At 35.1% G+C, this 23,691-nt stretch overlaps 1 protein-coding gene across 1 annotated transcript in view; it reads right to left on the bottom strand.

Moving 5' to 3' along the window:
- PPP1R42 (protein phosphatase 1, regulatory subunit 42) overlaps positions 1-19,857 on the bottom strand; it is a 31,817-nt gene extending 11,960 nt beyond the window's left edge. The window contains exons 1-6 of the mRNA XM_012663146.1: positions 19,644-19,857; positions 17,438-17,604; positions 16,293-16,431; positions 14,139-14,255; positions 3,671-3,788; positions 339-470 (exon numbers count right to left, since the gene is read on the bottom strand). Of these exons, the coding sequence (XP_012518600.1) occupies positions 339-470; positions 3,671-3,788; positions 14,139-14,255; positions 16,293-16,431; positions 17,438-17,604; positions 19,644-19,772 (802 nt within the window). The 5' untranslated portion in view covers positions 19,773-19,857. The remainder of the gene's footprint in view (positions 1-338; positions 471-3,670; positions 3,789-14,138; positions 14,256-16,292; positions 16,432-17,437; positions 17,605-19,643) is intronic.
- Positions 19,858-23,691: the final 3,834 nt, after the last annotated feature.

The raw sequence follows: 23,691 nt of genomic DNA, 5'->3' as shown, positions 1-23,691 counted from the left end.
CTGATATCATGCACTTTTTCTAAATATAAAATTATACATTTTTCCCCACCCTCATGGCTCTATGTTTATATGGCTGATATAGTCATACCCAATATGAACCAAACACAGCTTTTGTTCATAGTAGCTACCATTTTTACATATAAACATTATAGGTACAATTTCCTATACAAGATAAATTGTATTTATCTTTATATACAAAAGTTAAAAAAAAACAGCAAAAAAACTTAAAACACGTAAAGAAAAACCCCTTATTTCTTGGCATTTTTTTTTTTTGTTGTTGGTTAGAATATTCTCTTTACTAGAAGAAGTGGTCAGTTAATGAGTGACAGTATGCTTACTTATATATGAGTTGCTTGCATCCTCATTTTTACTGCTTTTTTTCTTGCAGATTTTTTTGGCATCTTTGGATGCTTTCCAATTCATTAGGAATTGTCTTTCCACATTTTTAATTTCTTTTCCATCAAGAAATTCTGGAGAAAAATACATATGTTTAAAAAATACAATATATACATGTAAATAATTAATATATAAGTGAAAATATACACTTCTGGTTTAGGCTACACAAACTTAAGTTACACCATAAGCTGAAATGAATTTCTTTTTAAAATACATTGTTTACACAACTTATGTACTTTTGTTGAGCTTTTATTTATTTTTAGATTTTCTTCTGATTTCAAAAAGAATATGTGCTTAAACATATAAAGGCTCTGTAATTATTATCTGTACCTCTCCTTCTTATCATTGCCAAAGATAACTGTAATCAATTTGGTACATGGTCCCCCCTTCTAGGGTCATATGTAAACTATATTATTATTTTTAAAAACAAAAATGTTGTTATACTCAAAAATTAAATCATATTATCTATTGGTTTAAAGAATATTATGATTATTATTCTTAGGAAAAAGCAAAAATTGAGCTTCTTAAATTGCACAAATAACTTTTACATGTTGTAAGATATTTGGAAAATTCCCTTATTATAGGACATTCTATATTACCTATATTAATTTTTTAATCACATGAATACAGATGGCCTTCATTTAATAGGAAAACTATTTTTTTCCAATAAAGTTTCTGTGTAGTAGGTTTTTTTTTAATTTATTTTTTATAAACAGGATCTTGCTCTGTTGCCCAGGCTAGAATGCAGTGGTATGATCATAGCTCACTGCAGCCTTGAACTCCTGGGCTCAAGTGATCCTCCTGCCTCAACCTCCCGAGTAGCTGCGACTGTAGGTGTATGCCACCACCCCCAGCTTCTGTATAGTAGATTTTAAAATTAGATATTTTCTCTCATCATCCATGTAATGTCTTCTGCTAGATCCCAGAATGTAGAAAGGATGTAATAAAATTTATTAGATCATATTCTTTCATGGAAAATGACAATATTCTGATAAAATATTAGTTGCACTACTAAAAAGTTAACACTGCCATTTAAATATGATCCATAATATTGTGTTATATCCAAAGTATAAAATAAAATGATGAAATAGGAAATATAAACTAGAACCATAATTTCTAGAAGTAAAAGTGTTTTCATATCTTATCTCATGTACTTTTTTTCATTGAACAATAGCACTCTCTAAACTATAAGAAATTGGCTAAATGTTTTATTGTCAAAATCTTAGTACTTATAACTTTACATTAAAGGTCATTCTTTTATGCTCAGGTTTCCCAACCACTTGTATTTATTTGATATCTTTCCATACCCATTTTTATTAATAATTATATAATTTGTTAATATATTAAGAGACAAGAGTCTTGCTCTGTTGCCTGGGTTAGAGTGCAGTGGCATGATCATAGCTCACTGCATCCTCAAACTCCTGGGCTCAAGTGATCCTCCTATCTCAGCCTCCCCAGTAGCTGGGACTATATCAATACATATTTTTAAAACATCTGTTATAAAGATAAGGAATTAACAATCCAAGTCTTTTACCATAATCCTTTCTTGCTCATGTGAATGTCCCAGACAGAGCTGAGGAATGACTAGGAGATTGTGCCTCATTTAACCTGATATTGTATCATTTCTAGCAAATGACAGAGGCTTACTTGAGGCTAATAGGTGTAGAAGTGGTTCCAGAGGGGAAGCCAAGTAATGGACACAAGATGGACACAGAGACCTATGTGACTTATTTCATTTTAACGGGTTACTCTCAACACAAAATTTGCTTCCACTAATGCTAAGGAAACCAAATATGTGGATTGTCACTCTATTTGGTGAGGACTAGGTAACCTGCAAAACATAAAATGGCTCCCATAGTCCTTTTTGACTGGGATGCAACAAACCAGGCCCTCAATTAACTCTGTGTTTTTTGACTTTACATTTAGGAAGAAGAAAGAAATCAGAATAAGACAAGCTAAAATCAAAGAGAATTTGTTATACGTGTATATGTGCATAGAAAAAAGACTAGAAGTACATATACTAAATGTTAACAGCATATCTATGGCAGGATTTTAAGTGATATTTTTCTTTTCTATATTTTTACAAGAAATATGTATTAATTTTGTAATCAGAAAACATGCTACAGAAAAGAATATTTTTTCAAGATAAATTTTCAGTACATCCTCTTTATTTGGAAGTCAATATACTTATCTCTACATCTTTTACAGTCTCACCTACAGTACGGTATCATGAACATTTCCAGAAATGGTTACATGAACATTGGAAGGTTCTTAATCGTCAAACATTAATTGTATTAACTTTACTTTCCAAGGAAAGTGGACTAATACAATTGTATGTGGTGGGCAGAGAGGGGAAGGAATGAGAGGTTGGGATGGGGGATTAAATAGTAGAATCATCTATAGAGATTTTAAAAAATATACCTGAATATTCTCCCTATGTATTCTCTGTTCCCTACCCTCATGGGCGGAGTGTGGCCCTCGCATATGTATTTTGAAAAAACATCTTGGATTTTTCTGATATGCTCTCTTTTCCCTCCAGAGAACCGCTGAACTAAGGTTATGATTAATCGAGGTTTACTATAGCTAATGAAGGAGTTTTGTCATACATCAGTTTTTATCCCCAAGTACAGCATGTCACAGAAGTTCTGATGCAGGAAAATCACGCACGAGTGTACTTCGTGAGAGGGCACTGCCTGTCTCTCTGATGCTATGTCCCTTGGTCACTATTAGCCAAGTGCTTTGGTCCATTTCCCTCAATATAGTGCATATTCAGGAATGTTATTATTTGTATGGATCTCATACAGGGACTCCCCACCCTGCTCCCCTTTCAAATGAAAGGCACTTCTATATGTTCTTTAGAGTACTATTTATTTGGCAAATGTCAAGCAACTGAAAACCTTGGTCAATTTTATCTACAGAACCAAGAGCTAAGGAGTTTCTTGGTATCATCATCAGATTTGTGCCAATGAAAGTTTGGCAAAAGGTCAGCAAATTCTACACATTTATGACTAAACCATTTTGATTGGTAATAGCCACATTTTCTCCTTAAAGAAAGAGCATCTGGTGCTTTATTTCTGATCAGCATATATTTTTCATGCTTTATTTCTCAATATTAACTTTTGCTCTCATGAAAAATATTAAATTTCAAGTTGACCATTTTCATAGATATATGAAAATATATATGTCATATTTATATTTATGAAAGGCTGCTGATAAACTAAAAAGTTAACTAGGTTTCTTTCTCTAAGAAAATTATATTAATATAAACATGTACCTAGTGATTTGGACACCAATATCAGTCTGTCCCTGTATTTTGGTTTGAGACAAACAGGATTTCCATTTAGATCCATTTTCCACAACTTCATCAACTTGTTCAATAAATACTCCAAATCCTATAATTTAGAGAAGAAAAAGCAAAGCACAAATATTTCATAATTATCAATACTTCTAGCATGTCAGTTAACTGTTTTTAAAGGTAATTACTGCCTTTCATGCAGTTCTAGCTCAGAGCCAGGTACTTTAAAGGTGCATAATAACTAAATTTTGAATAAAATGTTCTATACTGATAATAGAAGGGGCTGAAGATAAGGCAAAAAGTGAGGCCCTAAGTTGGGGGCCACAGAACTGTTCTCTGTCATGTTCCCTTCAATGGTCCCAACCAGTAGCTCAGAAAACATTTTGCTACAGAAGATGCCCTAACTCTTAGTGGAGTATAGAGAAATTTACAGGTTCAGGCAATTAAGAAGTAGTGAGTAAGCAGTCTATTGGCATTGAAAACAATATACATTGTTGCTTTTTATTTTTATAAAGAATGGACATTCACTTTTAAAACCTGTAAAAAAAAAAAAACTATCAAAGGGGAAAATAGAACAAAGGCAAAAAAAATCACTTGCATGCTTATCACCCAAAGATCACTTTAGTATGTTGTTCTATATCCTTCTAGACTTCTTTTTTGTCATCATATGGTGGGTACTATTTTACATTATATCATAAACATTTGCATGTTTTTATAGCTTACAAGAAAATCAGCTAATTGACATTTCAAGGAATAATTAAGTTTTTGCATGGTCTACAACCCAAAAAATGTGAGAAAAATAGATTAAGAACCAGCTCTCTCAGTTTGCTCTCTTCACATCTTCTTTGTCCCTGGTGGTGTTTCTTTTCCCATCCAGTGTCATGCTTTCTCTCCAGTACCTTGTCGTTCTGTCATTTCTTGCTTTCTCCCCTTCTTCTTTATTCAAAGAATGTATTTTATCTTAACTACTGTTTAGTGGAAATGAAACATACTTTGAGTATATCTTATATATGTCCCAAAGTTCTGTTTTTTATTTTTAAAATCAGATATAAATTTGATCTATAACAAATTATTCAAAAAAAGTAGTGCACTTTGTTTCCATATCTTGGCTATTGCTAATAATGCTGCAATGAACATGAGAGTGCAGCTATCACTTCGAAATAGTGATTTCATTTCCTGTGCATATATGCTGTGAATTTAGTCTGTGCTTGACTCTGAGGAACCCAAATAAATAATTTATGTGAAAATATAAGGGATTGTTAAAAAAAAAAAAAGGCAATCTTAAACTTTCTGGCACTATGTGACGTTAGGCAAGTCTATGTCTTCATTTATAAAGTGAGATTAATTAGGATTAGTTGCCATGGCATATAAAGTGCCTGGGACAGGGAGCAGGATGCAGTGGCTCTCGCCTATAATCCCAACTACTTGAGAGGCTAAGGCAGGAGATTGTTTGAGCCCAGGAGTCTGAGGTTACAGTGAGCTATGATGGTGCCACTGCACTCTAGCCTGGGCCACAGGTCGAGACCCTGTCTCAAAATAAATAAATACACAAATAAATAAATAAATAAATAAGTAAATAAAATGCCTGGCACAAATCAGGTAAATAATACATGTGTTAGTTCTCTGCCTCTTTGCCTGCCCTGCACTCCTTCTCAGCTAATTCCCTTTCTCTTAATTTTTATCAACAGAGAGCAAAAACATTGTAAGGAAGAAGAAATTTTTTGACCTACCGAGTAATAAATAGTTGTAAGTAGTAGTTCTTATAAGAAATCTCTCTTCACAAATTATAACTTCAGCCCTCAGTCCTGTGCCCTGGAATGTGCCCTCTCCACAGCATTTGTTCAATAGCATTTAATACAGCCATACTTATTTTATATGCAAGTTACACTGTATTTCTCTTATTCTAAAAACCTCTAAGGAAGGGATTGTGCATTACATTTTTGAACAGTGTTGAATATGATGCCCATCATCCAAAAATTAAGTAATAATAACAATAAGAGAACTTTAAATTGATATAGGTAAAAAGAGTGCTTAGAGTTTAGTTAATTGTTCCTCACTTGATAAATGACCCTCGACATACTCCCTCCAGTGTGTGTTTATTTAAGACTAAACTAATCCTGTGCTGAAATACGATTACCCTTTGGATACGCTCTGGTTGTTCATTGCCTTCCTGTCTTTAATAAAAAGCTTTCACTTTCCCACTCTTCAATAAGTTACTAAAGGAAGCAGACACTTTTCTGTACAGTCTCTGTTTGATAAATGATCATGTCATGCTATCACTTAGAGGAGTGCTGCAAAATACTGAGGAGCAAATTCTATTTCCCCTGCAGGGCTGGTGCTCAAGCTGCCGTATAGGCGTCTGCATCACGGCAATGCTCTCTCTACGATTAATGATGACCACTGATGAACCTGTATTTGACCAGCTTGCACCAAGCTTTATCGGAAATGTCTGGCCCAACTGTCCTTACTAAATCTAAAGACAGCCATTTGTCATTCCCCTGACTGCCTGTCATCATCTGCCTGGGAAAATCTATAATTTTTGGCTTGTTCCTGACTAAACTGTGGAATGAATAAATTTATCTTTGGGCCACTCTGCTTGTCAGGATCAATATTGAGCAGAGGTTGAATAAATTAGAAACTGAGAAAACATGACAGGCCATAGAAGTTTGTTCATTTGTGTCTTATAAATCAAATATTTAGTTTATATAAGAGGCAAGCATGTCAAGCTTTTTATTTCCCCATTCATATTCAGGATTCTATACCTCTTGATAAATGGTCACCAGAAAACCAATGAAGAAAATCACTAATATATCTGATATGAGATGAACTTTTCAGATCATTTTATTGATTTAGCAAACTTTACAAACATAAAAACTGTAGATAAAGGTTAATTTTTTTGTTCTTTTATGTTTTATACATTTTTGTAACCATGATATTTACTTGACTTAATAATGTCGGCAAGCTATTAACATATAATGTTGGCCCTAGTGAAGTTCATGGCTCATCTTACACTCACACCCCCCAAGCTATTTGTACAAATGCAAAAGTTTTATTGTAAATTGTCATTAAAGTATTTAATAATTTTATATATTGATGCATACTTGTTTAAAGGAGGTACAGGAAAAACAAGCAAAGAAATGTTAACCAAAAGTAAATGTCATTTAAACTAGAGCCTTCTGAGTTAAAGAAGGGAGTTTCTAAACTATGGAGTATTGTTTGGCTTAAAAGTTCTCTTTCTCCTCCTCCTCAGTGGTTGACCTTGCCAGCAATTTTATTGGGAAGAAGTGGGTCATCCATCCACAAAGTTTTCTCGGTTATCTACTTCACACTTTCTCTTCCATTCCTCTTTCCCATTTTTCTGACCAAAGGAAGAGAGTCCCATCTCTTTTCCCAGGTTAATCAGAAGATCCTGGCCGCCTTCTCTTGGGATCTTCTCTCTCTTGCATTTCCACTTCCAATCTGTCCCTCTCCTCTAGCTTTTATCCTCTTATCTACCATTGCCAAACTTCTTGAAAGAGCGGTCCAGAGCAATGCTTTTCAGACTTTAATGTGCTTAAGAATCACTGAGAGATTTTGTTTAAATGCAGGTTCTGATTGGTTAAGTCTGAGGCAGAAGCTGAGATTCTGCATTTCTGATGCTGTTGCTGCTGCTGGTCCTAAGATCCCATTTGGAGATTTAAGAGTCTAGACCACTGCCTTTGCTTCCTCAACCACTAGGCACTCCTGCAACCTGGTGCCACTGAAAATGCGCTGCTAACCTTATCACTGATCCACACATTGTCAATCAAAGACTTTCTCAATGTCAATTCTTTGGAGCATCTTACCCTGCTGACCACTTCTGTCATGGCTTTGTGATTCCACATTCTTGCAGGCTCCATAGGATCCTTCATGAATCTCTGACCCTACAAGTAACAAACCTCTAACTACAGAAATCCCCAATATATGAAGAGGCTGCTTTCTAAAAGTTGCTTTTGAGAACTGAGAACACATCTCAGAAAAAACAAAACAAAACAATGCTATACCTGGTGGACTGTTGCCTGGGTCAGTCCATAAAAACAACCTATTTAATAGAGAAAAAGCCTGAAGAACATCTGTGTAGTGACAGTACTATAAAACCTCCCCATAATGCATCAGCATGCTCCCAGAGTGCTAGAGCTCTCACTGGAGAGCAGGAGCAGATACCCCAGTAGCAGACCCTTGGGGACCAATTCACTTGCTTCCTTTTCTATAATCTACATATATTCCTTTCAGACAATGTTTGTTTTCCTTCCCTGAACCACAGCAGAATGTAAAATCACAGTTAGAAAAAAGTTTTCCTCCTGTAACCCATCACCTTCTCTATTTATGCTTAGACTCTTTGCAGAAAAAGAATGGTCACACAGATGATAATAGTAAAACTTCTGTTACACTAAGGAAGGGTCATCTCTGTGCAAGAGGAAAATTTTGTGAGAAGCCACTTTGAGCATTTCATCTTACTCCTCTCTCCTCCCCACTCTAGGTGATCTCATCCATGATGGTAGCTTCAGTGACCACTTAATATGCTGAAGACTCTCACATTCATCTCTGAGCTCTGGCCTCATGTATCCAATTATCTACTTAATATTTTCTCTGGAACACCTCAAAGGCACCTCATACCTTACATGAGCAAAACTCATGATCTCCCAAACCTGACTCTTGAGTTCTCTGTTTCCCATTGTGCAAGGCAGAAGCCCAGGAATCATTCTTGACCTTGCCCTCTCCCATACTACTTTATATCCAACTCACAACCAAGTCTTACCCATTTTACTCTCTAAACAGCTTTACAGTCTGTCCACTCCATTTCCACCCCCACTCTATTAAAGTTTCTACCATCTCTCACTTCCTGACTAGCCCGATCTCTTCCAGTCTGTTTTCAACACTTCTCAAGATGCGGTTCTCTAATTTCTTCACCCCTTGCTTAAACACCTTCAGTGACTTCTCATTGTTCTTAGGATAAAGACAAAACTCTCTATCATGACCTGTGTGGACCATATACCCACTAGTCTTTGTTTGCACTATGTTCTACCTTCACTCTCTCAGCTTCCCATCCCTCACATCTGCCATGCTTCCATCTGCCCTGGGGCCTTTGCGCATCCTATTTTCTTTGCCTGATAAGTCCTCAGAGCTCAGCTCATCTATCCCTTTCTCAGGGAAGTCTTCAATGACCTCCCTACCTAGGGCAAATCCCCGTTACAGGCTCTCAGAGCCACATACTTCTCCTTTGTGGTATTTGTGCAATTTTATATTTGTTTGGGGATGATTACATGCTTAATGTTTCTCTTCCCCTTAATGCTGAGAGTTCCTCAAAGCCAGGGATTGTATCTGTTTTCTGCTCCCTATTGTCTCCCCCATTGTCTAGCAAGTACTGCCACATAGTAGGTGTTTTCAGTGAATGGATAAGAAGAGATGAGTGAATGAATGCATTTATACATGCATGAGTGGATGGATGAATAGAAGAGGGGCAGAGAGCCTGAGTTAGGAGGAGGACAGGAATTATAAGGAAGAAATAAGATGGAACTGTTTTTGAAGAAGTTGCTGATGATTAGAGGGGTAGCAGACATGGAAAGAGAGAGGAAAGACAGTAGTTATCTTCTCTTTTTGTTTATTTTCTCATCTATCCCTCCACTCTCTTTCCAGATGCTCCTATGTAGAAGTCCCTGCCCTGGACCAGCTTTGGCCTAGGGAATAGGAGAGATGAAGGCAGGGTTAAAGGATCCTGTGGGTAAGGAATCCTTGGCAGTTGTGGGTCTGAAGAGGTGAGGAGAGGGAAGTGAATGAAATCCCAAGCAGCAGGAGAGACAAAAGCTGCTTGGCCACCCAGCTTCTTACAGGTCCATATAGTATGCCTCAGCTTCTAATGCAGCCACGCCCCTGTGTGGCTCTGGGACCTTCAGTAAGCTAGGACAAGGTCATCATTTGGGAATGCCTATTTTCCCCACCAACCCAATTCTCTCTTTTCTTTCCACTGAGCTCAAGGATTTCAGTGCCCTGATTGTACTTTTCCTTGCATGTGTTTGTTTAAATTTTTCTTAAATATCTTTCTCATTGCTCAAACCAGAATCTTGATTGAGAGATTCAAACTTGTTTAACCATCCTAAGGAACTATTATTTTTTTCATTTTTTCTTAAAGCAGGCACTTAAAAATGAAATAGGCCAGGCGCGGTGGCTCACGCCTGTAATCCTAGCACTCTGGGAGGCCGAGGCGGGCGGATTGTTTGAGCTCAGGAGTTCGAAACCAGCCTGAGCAAGAGCGAGACCCCGTCTCTACCAAAAATAGAAAGAAATTAATTGGACAGCTAAAAATATATAGGAAAATTTAGCCGGGCATGGTGGCGCATGCCTGTAGTCCCAGCTACTGGGAAGGCTGAGGCAGGAGGATTGCTTGAGCCCAGGAGTTTGAGGTTGCTGTGAGCTAGGCTGACGCCACGGCACTCACTCTAGCCTGGGCAACAAAGCGAGACTCTGTCTCAAAAAAAAAAAAAAAAAGAAATAAAATGTTCCATGCCAAAAGACTTGTAAATTCAGTTCCATGGATCAGGACTACAAGAAGACAATTTTTAAATACTCACAAATCACTTACATATTTTCATTTATAATATTTCACAAAAATCCATCTATAGGATTGATTAACAGGACTTTCATAGTACAGAGTAATCTATTACAATAGTGACTAAAGTCTATTTTTAATATACATTTACATGTAGCCTTTAAATTTCGAATTGTTATTTTTAAAGAGAATGGTAAATTATCAGCAAAAGTAATAATTTTAAAATTATACTATTTAATGTAAGAACTATAGTTATTGCATATATTTTCTGTAGGTGCATTTGAGGACCCTACTGATGTCCCTATAAATGCAGCTGCTCTAAGTGCTGAAAACCTCAGGTAATTATAGTGGTTTTGTTAGGATTCTCTAATGATGTCCACTTCTTTTCCCCCAAGGCACAAAGCTGTCTGTTGCTGACGACTCTTAGGATGGATGTCAGCCACCTTATGTATAGCATGAGAGATTTCTCCCCCGTAGCATAGGGTTTGATGTCAGTAGCTTTTGAACAACATCAATGAGCATAAAGAATGGAAAAATTAGAGCCAAAAATAGAGATCCTGACTGCAGGAATACATACAGAAAAACAAGTTAATATTCTGATGCTAGGCTTCAACATGTCCTTTGACCAAGCCTTCAGAAGATGATTTAAAATGAACCACAAAAGTACATTTTAAATTTATCCTGGGCAGTGTCTATATTCAGACTTCCAAGAAACTGTATCCAGGCATTTTTAATTATTTGTGTCTTCATGCTGGAAGTAAAAGAACTTGAGATTTTACCTTTAATCCCTTTATCCAAGTTGCTGGAACTTACTGAATGGTTTGCATTTCTTCCCCAGAATATTTCTTGTCCCCTTATTCATTCATTCTATAAACTTGTAGTAGGTGCCTACTATGTGCCAGGCACTACTGGGATGGGCTCTGGGAAATCCTAGAGTTAATAAATCTCAAAGACTCTCAGTCTAATGAGAGATATGGTGATACCTAATGAGAGCTATTATATATTAAATAGGTTTCCTTACCAACCATTCACTCTTTTTTTAAATTATTTATTCATTTATTTATTTTGAGACAGGATCCTACACTGTTGCCTGGGCTGGAGTGCAGGGGCATCATCATAGCTCACTATAGCCTCAAACTCCTGGGCTCAAGCAATCCTCCTGTGTCAGTCAGTCTTCCCAGTAGCTGGGACTACAGGTGTGAACCACCATGCCTGAATAATATTTTTATTACTTGTAAAGACGGGGATCTCAATATTACCCAGTCTGGCCTTGAACTCCTGGCCTCAAGCAATCCTCCCTCCTCAGCCTCCTGAGTAGCTGGGTCTACAGATGCACATAACCATGCCTGGCTAATTTTTACTATTTTTCTGTGGAGACGGGGTGTCACTCTTGCTCAGGATGGTTTCAAACTCCTGAGCTCAAGCAGTCCTCCCACCTTGGCCTCTCAGAGTGCTAGGATTACCGGCATGAGCCAACATGCCTGGCTTCATTTTTATTTTTAGTGTTTTTTCTTTCCATACTTCACTTTGGATAGTTCTAATACTATATTTTTAAGTTTACTGATCTTTTCTTGCATAATGACTAATCTGCTTTTAATCATATCCAATGAATTTTTCATTTTAGAAATATTTTTCAGCTCTAGAACTTACTTTTTTCATATTGTCCATTTCTTTTCTCTTTGTGTTCATGATTTCTTTAAATTATAGGGCGTATTTATAATAGCTTTTTAAAATGTCCTGTCTTCTAATTCCATCCTCCATATCATTTCTGGATGTTTTTTTCTTGACTGATTTTTCTTTGGCTTCTTTACATTTCATTGTTCTTGTTTGCTATTCCCCTCCCTGCATTTTGGTCTGAAATCATCTTTTTTTTCTTTTCTCTTAGGGACCACAGGCCTGTGCTGCCTGTTGTCCAAGGTCTGAAAAAGTTGTTTCCCATATTTTGTTTAGTTTTCTATTTGTTTTTTTATGGAGGGTGATTCTGGTCCTTATTACTATATCATGGCTTATTCGATTATTTTAAAATATAATTTTCTTTCTCCATTTTTTTCCCTATTGCTGTGGTCTGAATGTGTCCCCCACCATTCACATATTGAAACTTAATGGCCAGTGTGATAGTATTAAGAGGTGGGGCCTTTAGGAGGTGATGAACTCACAAGAGCAGAGCCTTCATGAATGGATTAGTTCCTTTGCTCCTTTCATCCCTTCTGCCCTGTGAGGACACATTCCCTCTGGAGGATGGAGCAACAAGGGGCCATCTTGGAAGCAGAGAGCAGCCCTCACCAAAAACCAACCCTGCAGGCACCTTGATTTTACACTTCCCAGACTCCAGAACTGTGGGAAATAAATTTCTGTTCTGATAAATTACCCAGTCTCAGATATTTTGTCATAGCAGCACAAATGAACTAAGAGACCTATTCTCTGATTCTGGTACTCTTATTAGTCATATATTGGATCTCCTGAATTAATTCTCTAAGTTTCTTTTTTAATTGCTTATTTTCCATTCTTTTTGTTCTGTCTGGGAGACTTCCTCAATTTTATCATTTAAACTCTATATTGAACACTTAATTTCCCCTATCCTATTTTTAATTTCTAAGTGCTTTCTTATTCACATGTTCCTTTAAAAAAAAAAAAAGCATCTTGCTTTTATTTCAAGGTTATGGAATCCTTTTTTATTTCTTTTAGGAAATTAATTATAGTGGTAATTTAAAGTTTTTTTGTTTTTGTTTTTGCTGCTTCCACATGATTTATTTCTTCTGAATTCTTTCTTTTTGTTTCTGTCTTTCTCTCTTTGATTTTAGAGGCGCTTTTCAGATGTCTGCTCATCCTGAGCTGCTTGTTCATTCATGAAAGTGAATGAGAGCTTTTCATGAGAGGGTAAGACTTGTTCACTGGTTGGTCTCACTGTATGGCAATTGGGCAGGCAGCTGGCATCTTCCCTCTGGAACCCTTAAATGTCAGAATTGGGAGATGTTTTCTCTTGAGCTCGTCAGTTTCCCTAAAGAGGAATCCTCCACCTATTGCCCAAGGATTTAAAGTCACATAGGCAGGGTTTTGGGAGGAGAGCCTAGTTGTGTGTGTGAGAGGGAGGGAAGTATTGACACTCTAATATTTTAGTGTTCAGTCTTTCATAAAATCCCCTTTTTTTCAGCACTATCCTCTGCTGTGGTTTTTGATGCACAGCCTCTCTGATTAAACTTCTTCATAAATTAAACTTGTCCTCTGTAACTTGATGGAGGCATTGGAGTATGAAGGAGAAAACCAGATAAGAGGATAGAATTATGTAAATAAATACATTAAGAAGTACAAATTCATTAGCTAGTTTTAGAACGAATCCAAATAGTTTTTAAAGTGATACATTTTATAGCTATTTCAGAACATCTGTATTTTTTCTTCATAATATATAAATATTTTAAAATTAATTTTTCTTTTTTTCTCTTCTAAATTTTAATAGATTTAGGAGTTACAAGTTGAATTCCATTATATGTATATATTCTATAGTGGTCAAGTCAGGGCTTTTGGTGTACCCATCACCCAAGTAGTGTGCCTGGTACCCTACAGGTAATTTTTCCTCCCTCCCCCCTCAACCCTCCTACTTTTGAGTCTCCAATGTCCATTATACAACGCTGTAAAATTAATTTTTCTTTCTTTCTTTCTTTCCTTTCTTCCGTCCCTCCTTCTCTTCCTTCCTTCCTTTCTTTCTTTTTTTAGACAGGGTCTTGCTCTGTTGACAAGACTAGAGTGCAGTGGCATCATCATAGCTTGCTGCAACCTCAAACTCCTGGGCTCAAGAGATCCTTCTGCCTCAGCCTCCTGAGTAGCTGGGACTACAGGTGTGTGCTACCATGCCTGGCTAATAAAATTAATTTTTCTTTACACTACCTTCACATGCAGAAGCTGGTTGTCAACTGCTATGAGCTGATTGAGATTCTCCAGTACGTCTAAATCTCTAATGTCATCAATATTATTATTGCTGATATTCAATATAGACAGGGACTTCTGTAAGAAAAATTAAATTAGCATTAGTAAATGATCTAAACACTATATATAGGAGCCAGAAATCCTAATGCTTGAAAAGGTTAATATTTATCAGTTCAGGCCCTTTAGGCAAGAAAATCAAAAGCCATGGAGATTTTGTTTTTATTGCATTTGTTTTCAGATTGAACTTTTAGAACTATAGTATGTGACCTAACTTACTCTTTTTCTGTATAATTCCTCCATAAGTCCTATTTTTCTCTTCTAAGATACAAGATAAATTTATAGAATAAAGAAACCAAGAATCAAAAAGCAAAGAAAGAAAAAAGATGCCCCAATAAACAAATAACACAATGTAGAAAAAATGCTTATTGCAGTTTAAGCAAATTATCATTTTGTGCTAAATATCACTAAAATTTGTACTTATGTAGAAAGAGTTTTTGTCTTTGTTTTTCTATATAGGAAACATGACCAAGAATGAAACAATATCTGGTTTTTAATTTTATCTCTGCCTCTCTATATAGTTTTCTCTTGATAATCCATATATTCAGAAACTACTTAAAATAATAATTAGCTGATTAAACTCTGAGGCCCAGGAATCTCTACCAAGATGGAGTCAACCATCACTTCACAGCCTTTGGCTGGTTAAGATCAAGTGCAGTATTTGTTCATAATAGTTTAAAATTAAAAAAAAAAAAAAAAAAAGATGGAGGCAGCCCAGGAGGTATCCACAAGAAGCCAACATTTAAAAAAAAAAAAAAAATTTCTGGGTACTTTTTTTTTTTTTTTTGAGACAGGGCCTGACTTGTGCAGCCTCAAAGCCTCAAACTCCTGGGCTCAAGTGATCCCCCTGCCTCAGCCTCCCAAGTAGCTGGGACTATAGGCATTCACGACCATACCTGGCTAATTTTTTAAATTTTTGTTGTAAGGACAGAGTCTCATGTTGCCCAGGCTAGTCCCAAACTCTTGGCCTCAAGCCATCCTCCTGCCTCAGCCTGGATTACAGGTGTGAGCTACCACGTCTGGCCCCCAGTACTTTTTAAGACTTGAAATAAAACTGAAAAAATGATGTTTTATATTTAGAATTTCAGATTGTGCTTGAATCTATGCAAAAATTGAACCTGCAAAAATGTTTTCAGTAGTGTTTTGTAATAAAACTAGCCATCTCCACAATGGGATCAGTCTAATTGGATCAGTTGAGATTGAGGTAAGGTTGGTGACAGTTGATTCTACTGAGAGCTTAGAGAGGGTAGAGTAGAAACCAGGTCACTTTTTTCTTTTCCAATTTATAGAACTACCTCTGGATTGATATATATATTTGGTTCAAAATTTATCCACTACCCTCCATTTCTGGGCACTCTAAAATAAAACTGATGTAATCTGTGAAAAACAACCATGTCACATTTATATCTTCCTGGCCCAGATTTGAGGTTAGCCTGTCCCAACAAGTCCCTTGGTCTTAGGGTTAGCAAGAGCCTCACTGACGCCCTCTGGCTTCTCAACTTATTGTGGCACTTCCATCCCGTAGGACTGGTTGTCAGGCACAGCTGGAGTCCCAAATCCGGTGCTCCCAGGCCTACATAGTTTGATGGGGCCATAGGTAGTGCAACCTGCAATCAAATCAGGATCCAGGGAGAAAATGACGTATCATTGCACTGGCTCTCTAGTTTGTTTGAAAGTTGCCAAATAATTCTGCACTCCTCTTTCCTCAGGGTTTTTCCTAAAATTTAAAATTTTGAGCCGTGATAATCACCAAGGTCTGAATTATGAATGAATTAACATCTGTATTAGAACTTCAGTTTATGTAACCATTTCACATCCTTCTTTTGATCTTTCCAGTTACCTGAAGAGGCAGGCATTATATTATCCTAACTTTATAGATGCTGAGTTTCTGAGACATTATGTGGGGAAAACCAGCTTTAGTATTCAAATAAGCTAGCATTTGGCCATATAAACATGCAGAGTATGTACAATGTCCAAATATACCTTCACCACCTTCTTGTTCCATTGTGACTTGATAATCACTATGTTCCTTGTCGAAATAGTCAAATGTGGACTTACTGCCAGAGAATGAAGAGTTCTTGGATCAAACAGAAGCTTTTCTCCAAGGGGAAGCCTCTGACTCTCAACATGAAGCTCTCTTAGTTCTTTTAACCCTTCTAAACCTTCTATGACAGCAATGTAATTGCCTCCCAGATACCTGCAAAAACAGACATAATTCTAAATATGCATTCTGAGACACCATGGTCTTAAAATGTGATAAAAGCAAAACAAAATCATTGAGCTGTGTGAGAAGTATATATGCAGAATGTTATGTTTATGTTGAATATATGAAAGGTTTATCTAAATGACAACAAATTATATTCTTACACTCAATGTAGTCTAAAACATACATTTTTAAATTTTTTAAAGAATGAGAGAATTTTTTTTCCCCGCACTGCAAAGCAGCAGGAAAAAAATGAGAGAATTGAAATAGTTATTATTAAACTATCTACAGGGCTTCTCACATGTTCTGGTGCAGAAGAATCACCTGGGTTATAGGTTTAAAAATGAAGATTTCTGGGCCTAACTCCCAGAGATTCTGATTTGGATTCTAGGTTGGAACCCAGTATTCCACATTTTTAAAAGCATTCCTCACCCCACTCTTGTGTCCCTGTTCTGAGGCCCTTGGTTCACTCTTTCAGAAGCATGACAGTTATTCTCGTCTGGGGAAATTGGATCCAGCAGTCTTAATTGCCTAATTATAATCATTATAGGCATTAAATGTCTTTTTACAATCAAGTGTACATCAGCATTATCAATTATGTGACCTTGACCTTTTTAGATGTGTGATTCTGAAAGGCACAGAACTTATCTGGGTTCCATGGAAACTTTTTTCACCAGTTGAGCCTACATGAGGGAGGATGTTTTAGTTGTCCTTATAAGCCCTTAAGACAACCCAGCCCCCCAAAAAGAAAAGTTTATCGGGCTTAATAAAACACAAATTGTTGAATATTACATATGAAACAACTTATTTGGTATTAATAAAAGTACAAGAGAATAGAAACCAAGGCCTGTTTCATAAAACACATGTGAGATGCAGACTCAATTTCATATTCAATTTACTTTTGAAACTTAATGCAGAAAATGGAAATGCCTGCATGCATAAAATATAACTACTGTAACGATGATGAACAGTTACATTACTCAAAAACAAAAGCACTTACAGTTTTTCCAGTTTCTTTAATGACCTTAGGTTCTCTATATATGAAATACAATTGTTTTGTAGGTATAGGTGCGTCAGATTTGTGGCATAATTCAGGTTAATGATTTGACTAATACGGTTATCATATAAATATAGAACACTAAGATTTTTGCAAAGAGAGAGGTCTTCCTAAAAGGAAAACAAAAACAGTCAAGTTTAATTTCTCCTTCAAACTTAGAAGTTTCTTTTTGAAAAAGTTTTTCATTTGATAATTTTTCGAATTTCCTTAAGATTATTATAAAAGGACAGTCTTTCTCTTTCGTAGGACAGTCAAAACAAGATTAGAATGATTACAAAATAAATTCTAGGCTTTAGTATTCTGTAATTACATAAACAAAATTGTATTTGTTAAGAAGCTTTTCCCAGTGCAAGCAATTTTCCTTGGAAGCAATTAGGCTACTCTGGAAGTTGAAGCACTGAACAAATAATTGTCCCAACATATACATCAGGGCTTACTATTTCTGTAGGATTGGAAGTAAACCATTCTGGTTTATAATACTGAAAATTGGAAGTCATCTAGATATCCAAGAATAATGGATTAATTAAAAAACTATGATAAGGCTGTTGAAGGGAATACTGTAGAACTATTAAATATCATTTAGTTTCTTTAGTAATATCTTATAGATTTCATAATATGTAATTAAGTGAAGACAGTACATTCAATATGACTGTTATAAAATTATATAAATACATGTCTAAAAAAAAGACATTACCTAAATGTTAAAAGTGGTTATCTGTGAAGAGTAGGATTACATTCTTTCTTTTTATATGTATTTTATACAAATGAACACCAATTACTTTTGAGATAAGAAATTAATTAAAGGTACTTTTAAAAGGTACCTTTTAAAAGGTACCTTCATTTCTTGTGTTGTGGTAGAGTCAGCCTAGAGTAAATAGACAAGAAGTAAAATGAAGTTCTGCTCAAAAATATCTCAGCCTTCATTAAGATCCTTTAAAATACAGCCACATTTTGGAAACTTTAAGTTTACAAGTTATTCTCACTTTATTGTGAATTTAACAAGTTTGCTTTCCTCCTAACAAAGATCATCCACACTGGAGGAATGACTGATGTTAGGACAAAAGAGCTTGAAGTGGGGGCTCACTGGGGCCTCTCCCCAGAAAGCAGTATGTATATGGTCTGATGAGGTAGAGCTCTGGGCAACAAAAGAGACACATGATGTTTGAGCAGTTGGATTCATGGAAAGAAGGAACACCAGGAAACCAGAAAGGGATATATAATGGGAACTGGGCTGGGTCCATACAAAAAAAAAAAAGACAAAACAAGCATTTCTCAATTGATCATTTTGCTTGAGGCTTTTTTTTTTTTTTTCCTTTCATTCATTCACTCAGTAAATATTTCTTAAGCACTTAATACAAGTCAGGTATTGTATTGGACTGCGAATTTAGAGTGATATGAACAAAATAGACATGATCCCTGCCCTAACGTGGCTCATATGTTTCCAAGAAATTTTCTCTCATCTGTATTCTTTAGCATTTATTGTAGACAACAGATACCAATACAAATGGCCTAAAAGGGTTATTGCGGCCTTTAAAGTTTCCCAAATTACAGCCAAGAATTACCTCAGCACTGAGAAAATGTATTTTCAGAGTATAACCAAGTAAACATTATCTTATCTGCTATAACTGATCCAGTATAATATACATTTATAAAAACAGTTAAGTATGTACAAAAAAGATTTCACTGTTAAACCTTCGAAATGTGGTACTCACATAATTACTTCTTAATACTCTGATATATAAAATATATATATATTCCAATGTTTTGGAATAATGTAAAAATAATTATCTTTGAAATTATTTTCCAACATATGCTTTCAAATCTAGTATGCTACACTATTATAGAGTATTGTAGGGGAACAGTAACATATATATTTAACATATATATTTAAAAATCACAATGGTATGTCTTATGGAGACTTAATTTTAATAAGTTGAATATCACAAATGGGAAATTAAAATAAAAACACAATATAAAACTTATTGATAAAAATATAGTTAATAAGAATAATCAAAATATATTAATAGTTAATCTATTAGGTATGCACTCCAGCCAGTTTCTAAACTTTACATTGTTATGCCCTCAAGCCAATTTCTAAACTTTACATTGTTAATTATATAAAAATAAGAAATAATCCCAAAGTTCTTACAATTGCATCTATATTTTTGTCTGAAAAATTTATATGAGTTATCTTCTTCAGGCACTGTGAAATGGTTTCTTCTTTTCGGAGTTTAAGATTACTGTTTCTGGCAATTAGATCCAAGGTCAGTCGAACCATGACTTCTCTATATATCAAACTCTCAACAATAGCTCCGTTTTGATACCATGTCAAGAAGGTTTAGGTATTATTTATTTCCAACTTTCTAAAAATTAAAAAAAAAGTATTACAATATCACATAGCAATTTAGGAAAAGTTATTTTGACTTTTTGACTTATTTCCTTATATAAAGCTATTTGATAAGCTAGTTTATAGACATTTTTAGGGGCATTGAGGTATTTTCTAAATTTACAGATTTAGCTCTTTTTATAAAAAAGATTTAAAGTACCGAAATTAATTAAATGCACAATACTCATTTAATTTTAAATCTTTTCTTCTTCCTGAGTAGTATTGAATTGCTCTTGCAAGCACCTTTTTTAAGAGACAAGGTCTTGCTATGTTGCCCAGATTGGAGTGCAGTAGCTCTTCGTAGGCGTGATCACAATGCATTACAGCCTGGAACTTCTGGCCTTAAACTATAATCCTGCCTTAGCCTCACCAGTAGCTGGGACTACAGGTTCACGCCACTACACCAGCTTTTGGCCATCTTTTAAAGAATTATTATTCTCCTGGAGTCAAAAAGGCCTCCAAGGAATATCACCCAATGTTCTCATTTCACAGGTGAAGAAACTAAGTAGCAGAGATTTATCTCAAGTTACTCAAGCTGGTGGCAGTTGAGAATGGGACCAAGTCTCCTGGCTACTTTTTCCGTAGTACCCACAGTGACCATATGTCTGAAACCCCCAAATCAGAACACATGGTGTGAAAACCTTGAGGATATACATAGGACAATGGTGCAAAATGCTTGAAAATGAAGCTGGCCTAGAAATTTTGTTTTGTTTTGTTTTGTTGCTACAACCATAATCCACAAAGAGGCAGCATAATGCAGTGTTTTTTAATCCAGATTGCCTGGTTCGTATTTTGGCTTCACTACTCACTCACTAGTTGGGCAATCTTGGGCAGGTTACCCCAATTTCTTATAAAATAAGGATAATAAGGGTACCTATTTCCAAAGGATACTGTGAGGATTTATGAGATAATCATTATAGAGTGTTCTGCACAGTGCCTGGTACATAGGTCAATAAATGTTGGCTATTATTATTATTATTCTATTACTGTTTATCTCAATTTTATGATATTCTGGACATGAAATCAGTTTCTTCCTATTAGCTTAGGAGGAAAAGTGAATTCAGTAGACAATAAATTAAATTTGTGTCCTCACACATTGTCATATTATTACCCAGGTTATGTTGTTATAAATTGCCTACAATACAATATTTGAAGACATGGAATGTATCCTTAAGACTTCTCACAATGCAAAATACAGAATAAAATTATATGATTATCACAGATTTTTGAAATTTGCATATATTTGTGGTTACTCTTATAACAAATTTTAAGTTTATTGTTTACTTTTCAGATCCAATTTCAAATATGAAAGAACAGTAATATCAACACTTCTAATTAAGTAAAAATAACTTTTAATATTGCCTTAAAATATTTCATAAATTAACTTCATGATAAAAGTACAAAGAATAATATAACACCCATGCACCCACAGGTCAGCTTAAAATGTAAAACATTACAAATACATTTGAAACCCTTCTAAACCTTTCTCCTGCTGCATTCCCTTAAATTTAGCATTTATTTTAAACTTAGACATCTTCCTGTCTTTATACTTTCACAACATATGTGTGTATACCTAAAAACGTATATTATGGGTTTTCACAACTTTACATGTCATCAGTGGTATGAATGATATTATTCTGTCTCTAGTTTTCTTTTCCGCTTAATGTTTTGTTTGTGAGAGTCATCTGGGTTGATATGTGTAGCTCTAGAGTATTTGCTATATAATATTCTATTGTTAGAAATTTATTTCTCCTGATAATTGATTTTTAGGTGTTTCCAATGTTTTTGCTTTTACAACGTTGCTTTTACAATTTTGTATATGTCATTTAGCACATGTACAAGAGCTTCTTTAAAGTTTAAAACTAGGAGTGGCCACTTCTGGGTTGGACATTTCAACTTTACTATATATTGCCAAATTGTTCTCCAAAGGAGTTTTACCACTGGTGGATAAAGAATTCTCATTACTCTACAATGCAGTCTACACCATCATCAGCACTTGATATCAGCAGTCTTTAACTTTTTGCCAAGCTGGTGGACGTAAAATAATATCTCATTGTGTTTCAATTTGCCATTCTCTACTTACTAGAGAGATTGAGAATTTGTTCCTATTGATTGGCCATGTGAAGTTCCTCTTCTGTTAATTGGTATTTGTTATCTTTTGTGCATTTGTCCTATTGGGCTCTGTTTTTATAAGTAATTTTTAGAACATACACATTTCTATTAGATACTAATACTTCATTGATTATATGTGTTGCAAATATCTTTTGCCAGACTGTAGCTGGTGTTTTCTCCTTATTTTCCACTTGTTAGTTTTTAATGATGTCTTCCCCAAAAACAGAAGCTTTATTTTTCTAATGTAGTCAAATGTATCACTTTTTTTTTTTGCTTGTGTTTTCTGTGACTTATTTAGTAACTCCTTCCCTACCCTAATTTCAGAAAAACAGTCTATATTTTCTTCTAAATATGTTAGAAAGTTTTGCTTGACACATATTGGTCTTTAATCTATCTAGAATTGATTACTGTGTAGGAAGTGAGATGGAGATTCAATATTATTTTTTTTCCTTCTGAAGACCAATTATCCTAGCACTATATGCATGGTTCTTTTCTCTTCCATTCATTTATTTATCTATCCCCATGTCAACATTGTCTTAATTAGTATAGATTAATATTTCTCCACCTTGGTTATTCTTTGTCCTTAACCCTTTCATATACATTTTAACAGCAATTTGTCATGTTCCATGAAAATTCTTTCACGATTTTGTTAGGATTGCATTGAATTTATAAGCATTTTGTGAAACACTGACATTTCTCTAATATTAAGTCTTCTTTTCCATTAGTATGGTATGTCTCTCCATTTGAGGAGTGCTTCTTTAGTGACTTTCAATAGTTTTATAATTTTTTATTATGTTGGGTTTTTTGTTTGAGAATTGCTTTATTTTTTTTTATTTATTATTTCAGTAGATTTAGGGGGTGCAAGTAGTTTTTTGTTAAATGAATAAATTGTATAGTGGTGAAGTCAGCTTTTAGTGTACCCATCACCCAAATAGTGTACATTGTATCTGCTGGGTAGTTTTTGATCCCCCACCGCCTTCCCACTTTCCCCCCTTCTAAGTCTCGAAAGTCCATTATACCACTCTGTATGACCATGTATACCCATCATTTAGCTTCCACTTGTGAGTATAAGCAGTATTTGTTTTTCCATTCCAGAGATACTTCACTTAGGATAATGGCTCCAGTTCCATCCAAGTTGCTGCAAAAGACATTACTTCATTCTTCTTTATAATTTTCTTTTATAATTAAAGCGATGCATAAGTTTTTTTAGAGTCATTCTTGAGGAATCATATATTTTTGTTGATATTGCAAATGTCACTGTTTTAGAAATTACAGTTTTTGTTTGTAGCTGGTGTATAGAAATGCAATATTGTAAAAATATTGATCTCATATCCAGCAACACTGCTAAGGGCACATTAATTCCAATAATTTATAGAGTCTTTTGGGTTTTCCATGCAAACAATCAGATCATATATAAATGACAGTTTATTACTTTCCTATTCTTGTATCTTTTTCTTTTTCCTTTTTTATTGTGTTACTGCCATGGCTAGGACATCTAGGAACAATGTTGAATAGAAGTGATGAGAGCATATACACTTGTTATTGATGATCTCAAAGGAAATACTTGCAACATTTCACTTCTAAGTAGGATATTTGCTGTGAGGTTTTTTTTTTTTTTAAAAAAAACAGCATTCTCAGTTTAAGAAAATTCTTTGCTATTCGTAGTTTGTAAAAATTTTTTTTAAAATCATGAATGGAT

This window comes from Propithecus coquereli, unplaced genomic scaffold (genome assembly GCF_000956105.1).
Source record: "Propithecus coquereli isolate 6110/MARCELLA unplaced genomic scaffold, Pcoq_1.0 Scaffold8, whole genome shotgun sequence".
NCBI lineage: Eukaryota > Metazoa > Chordata > Mammalia > Primates > Indriidae > Propithecus > Propithecus coquereli.
This window is presented reverse-complemented; position numbering and strand designations above follow the sequence as displayed.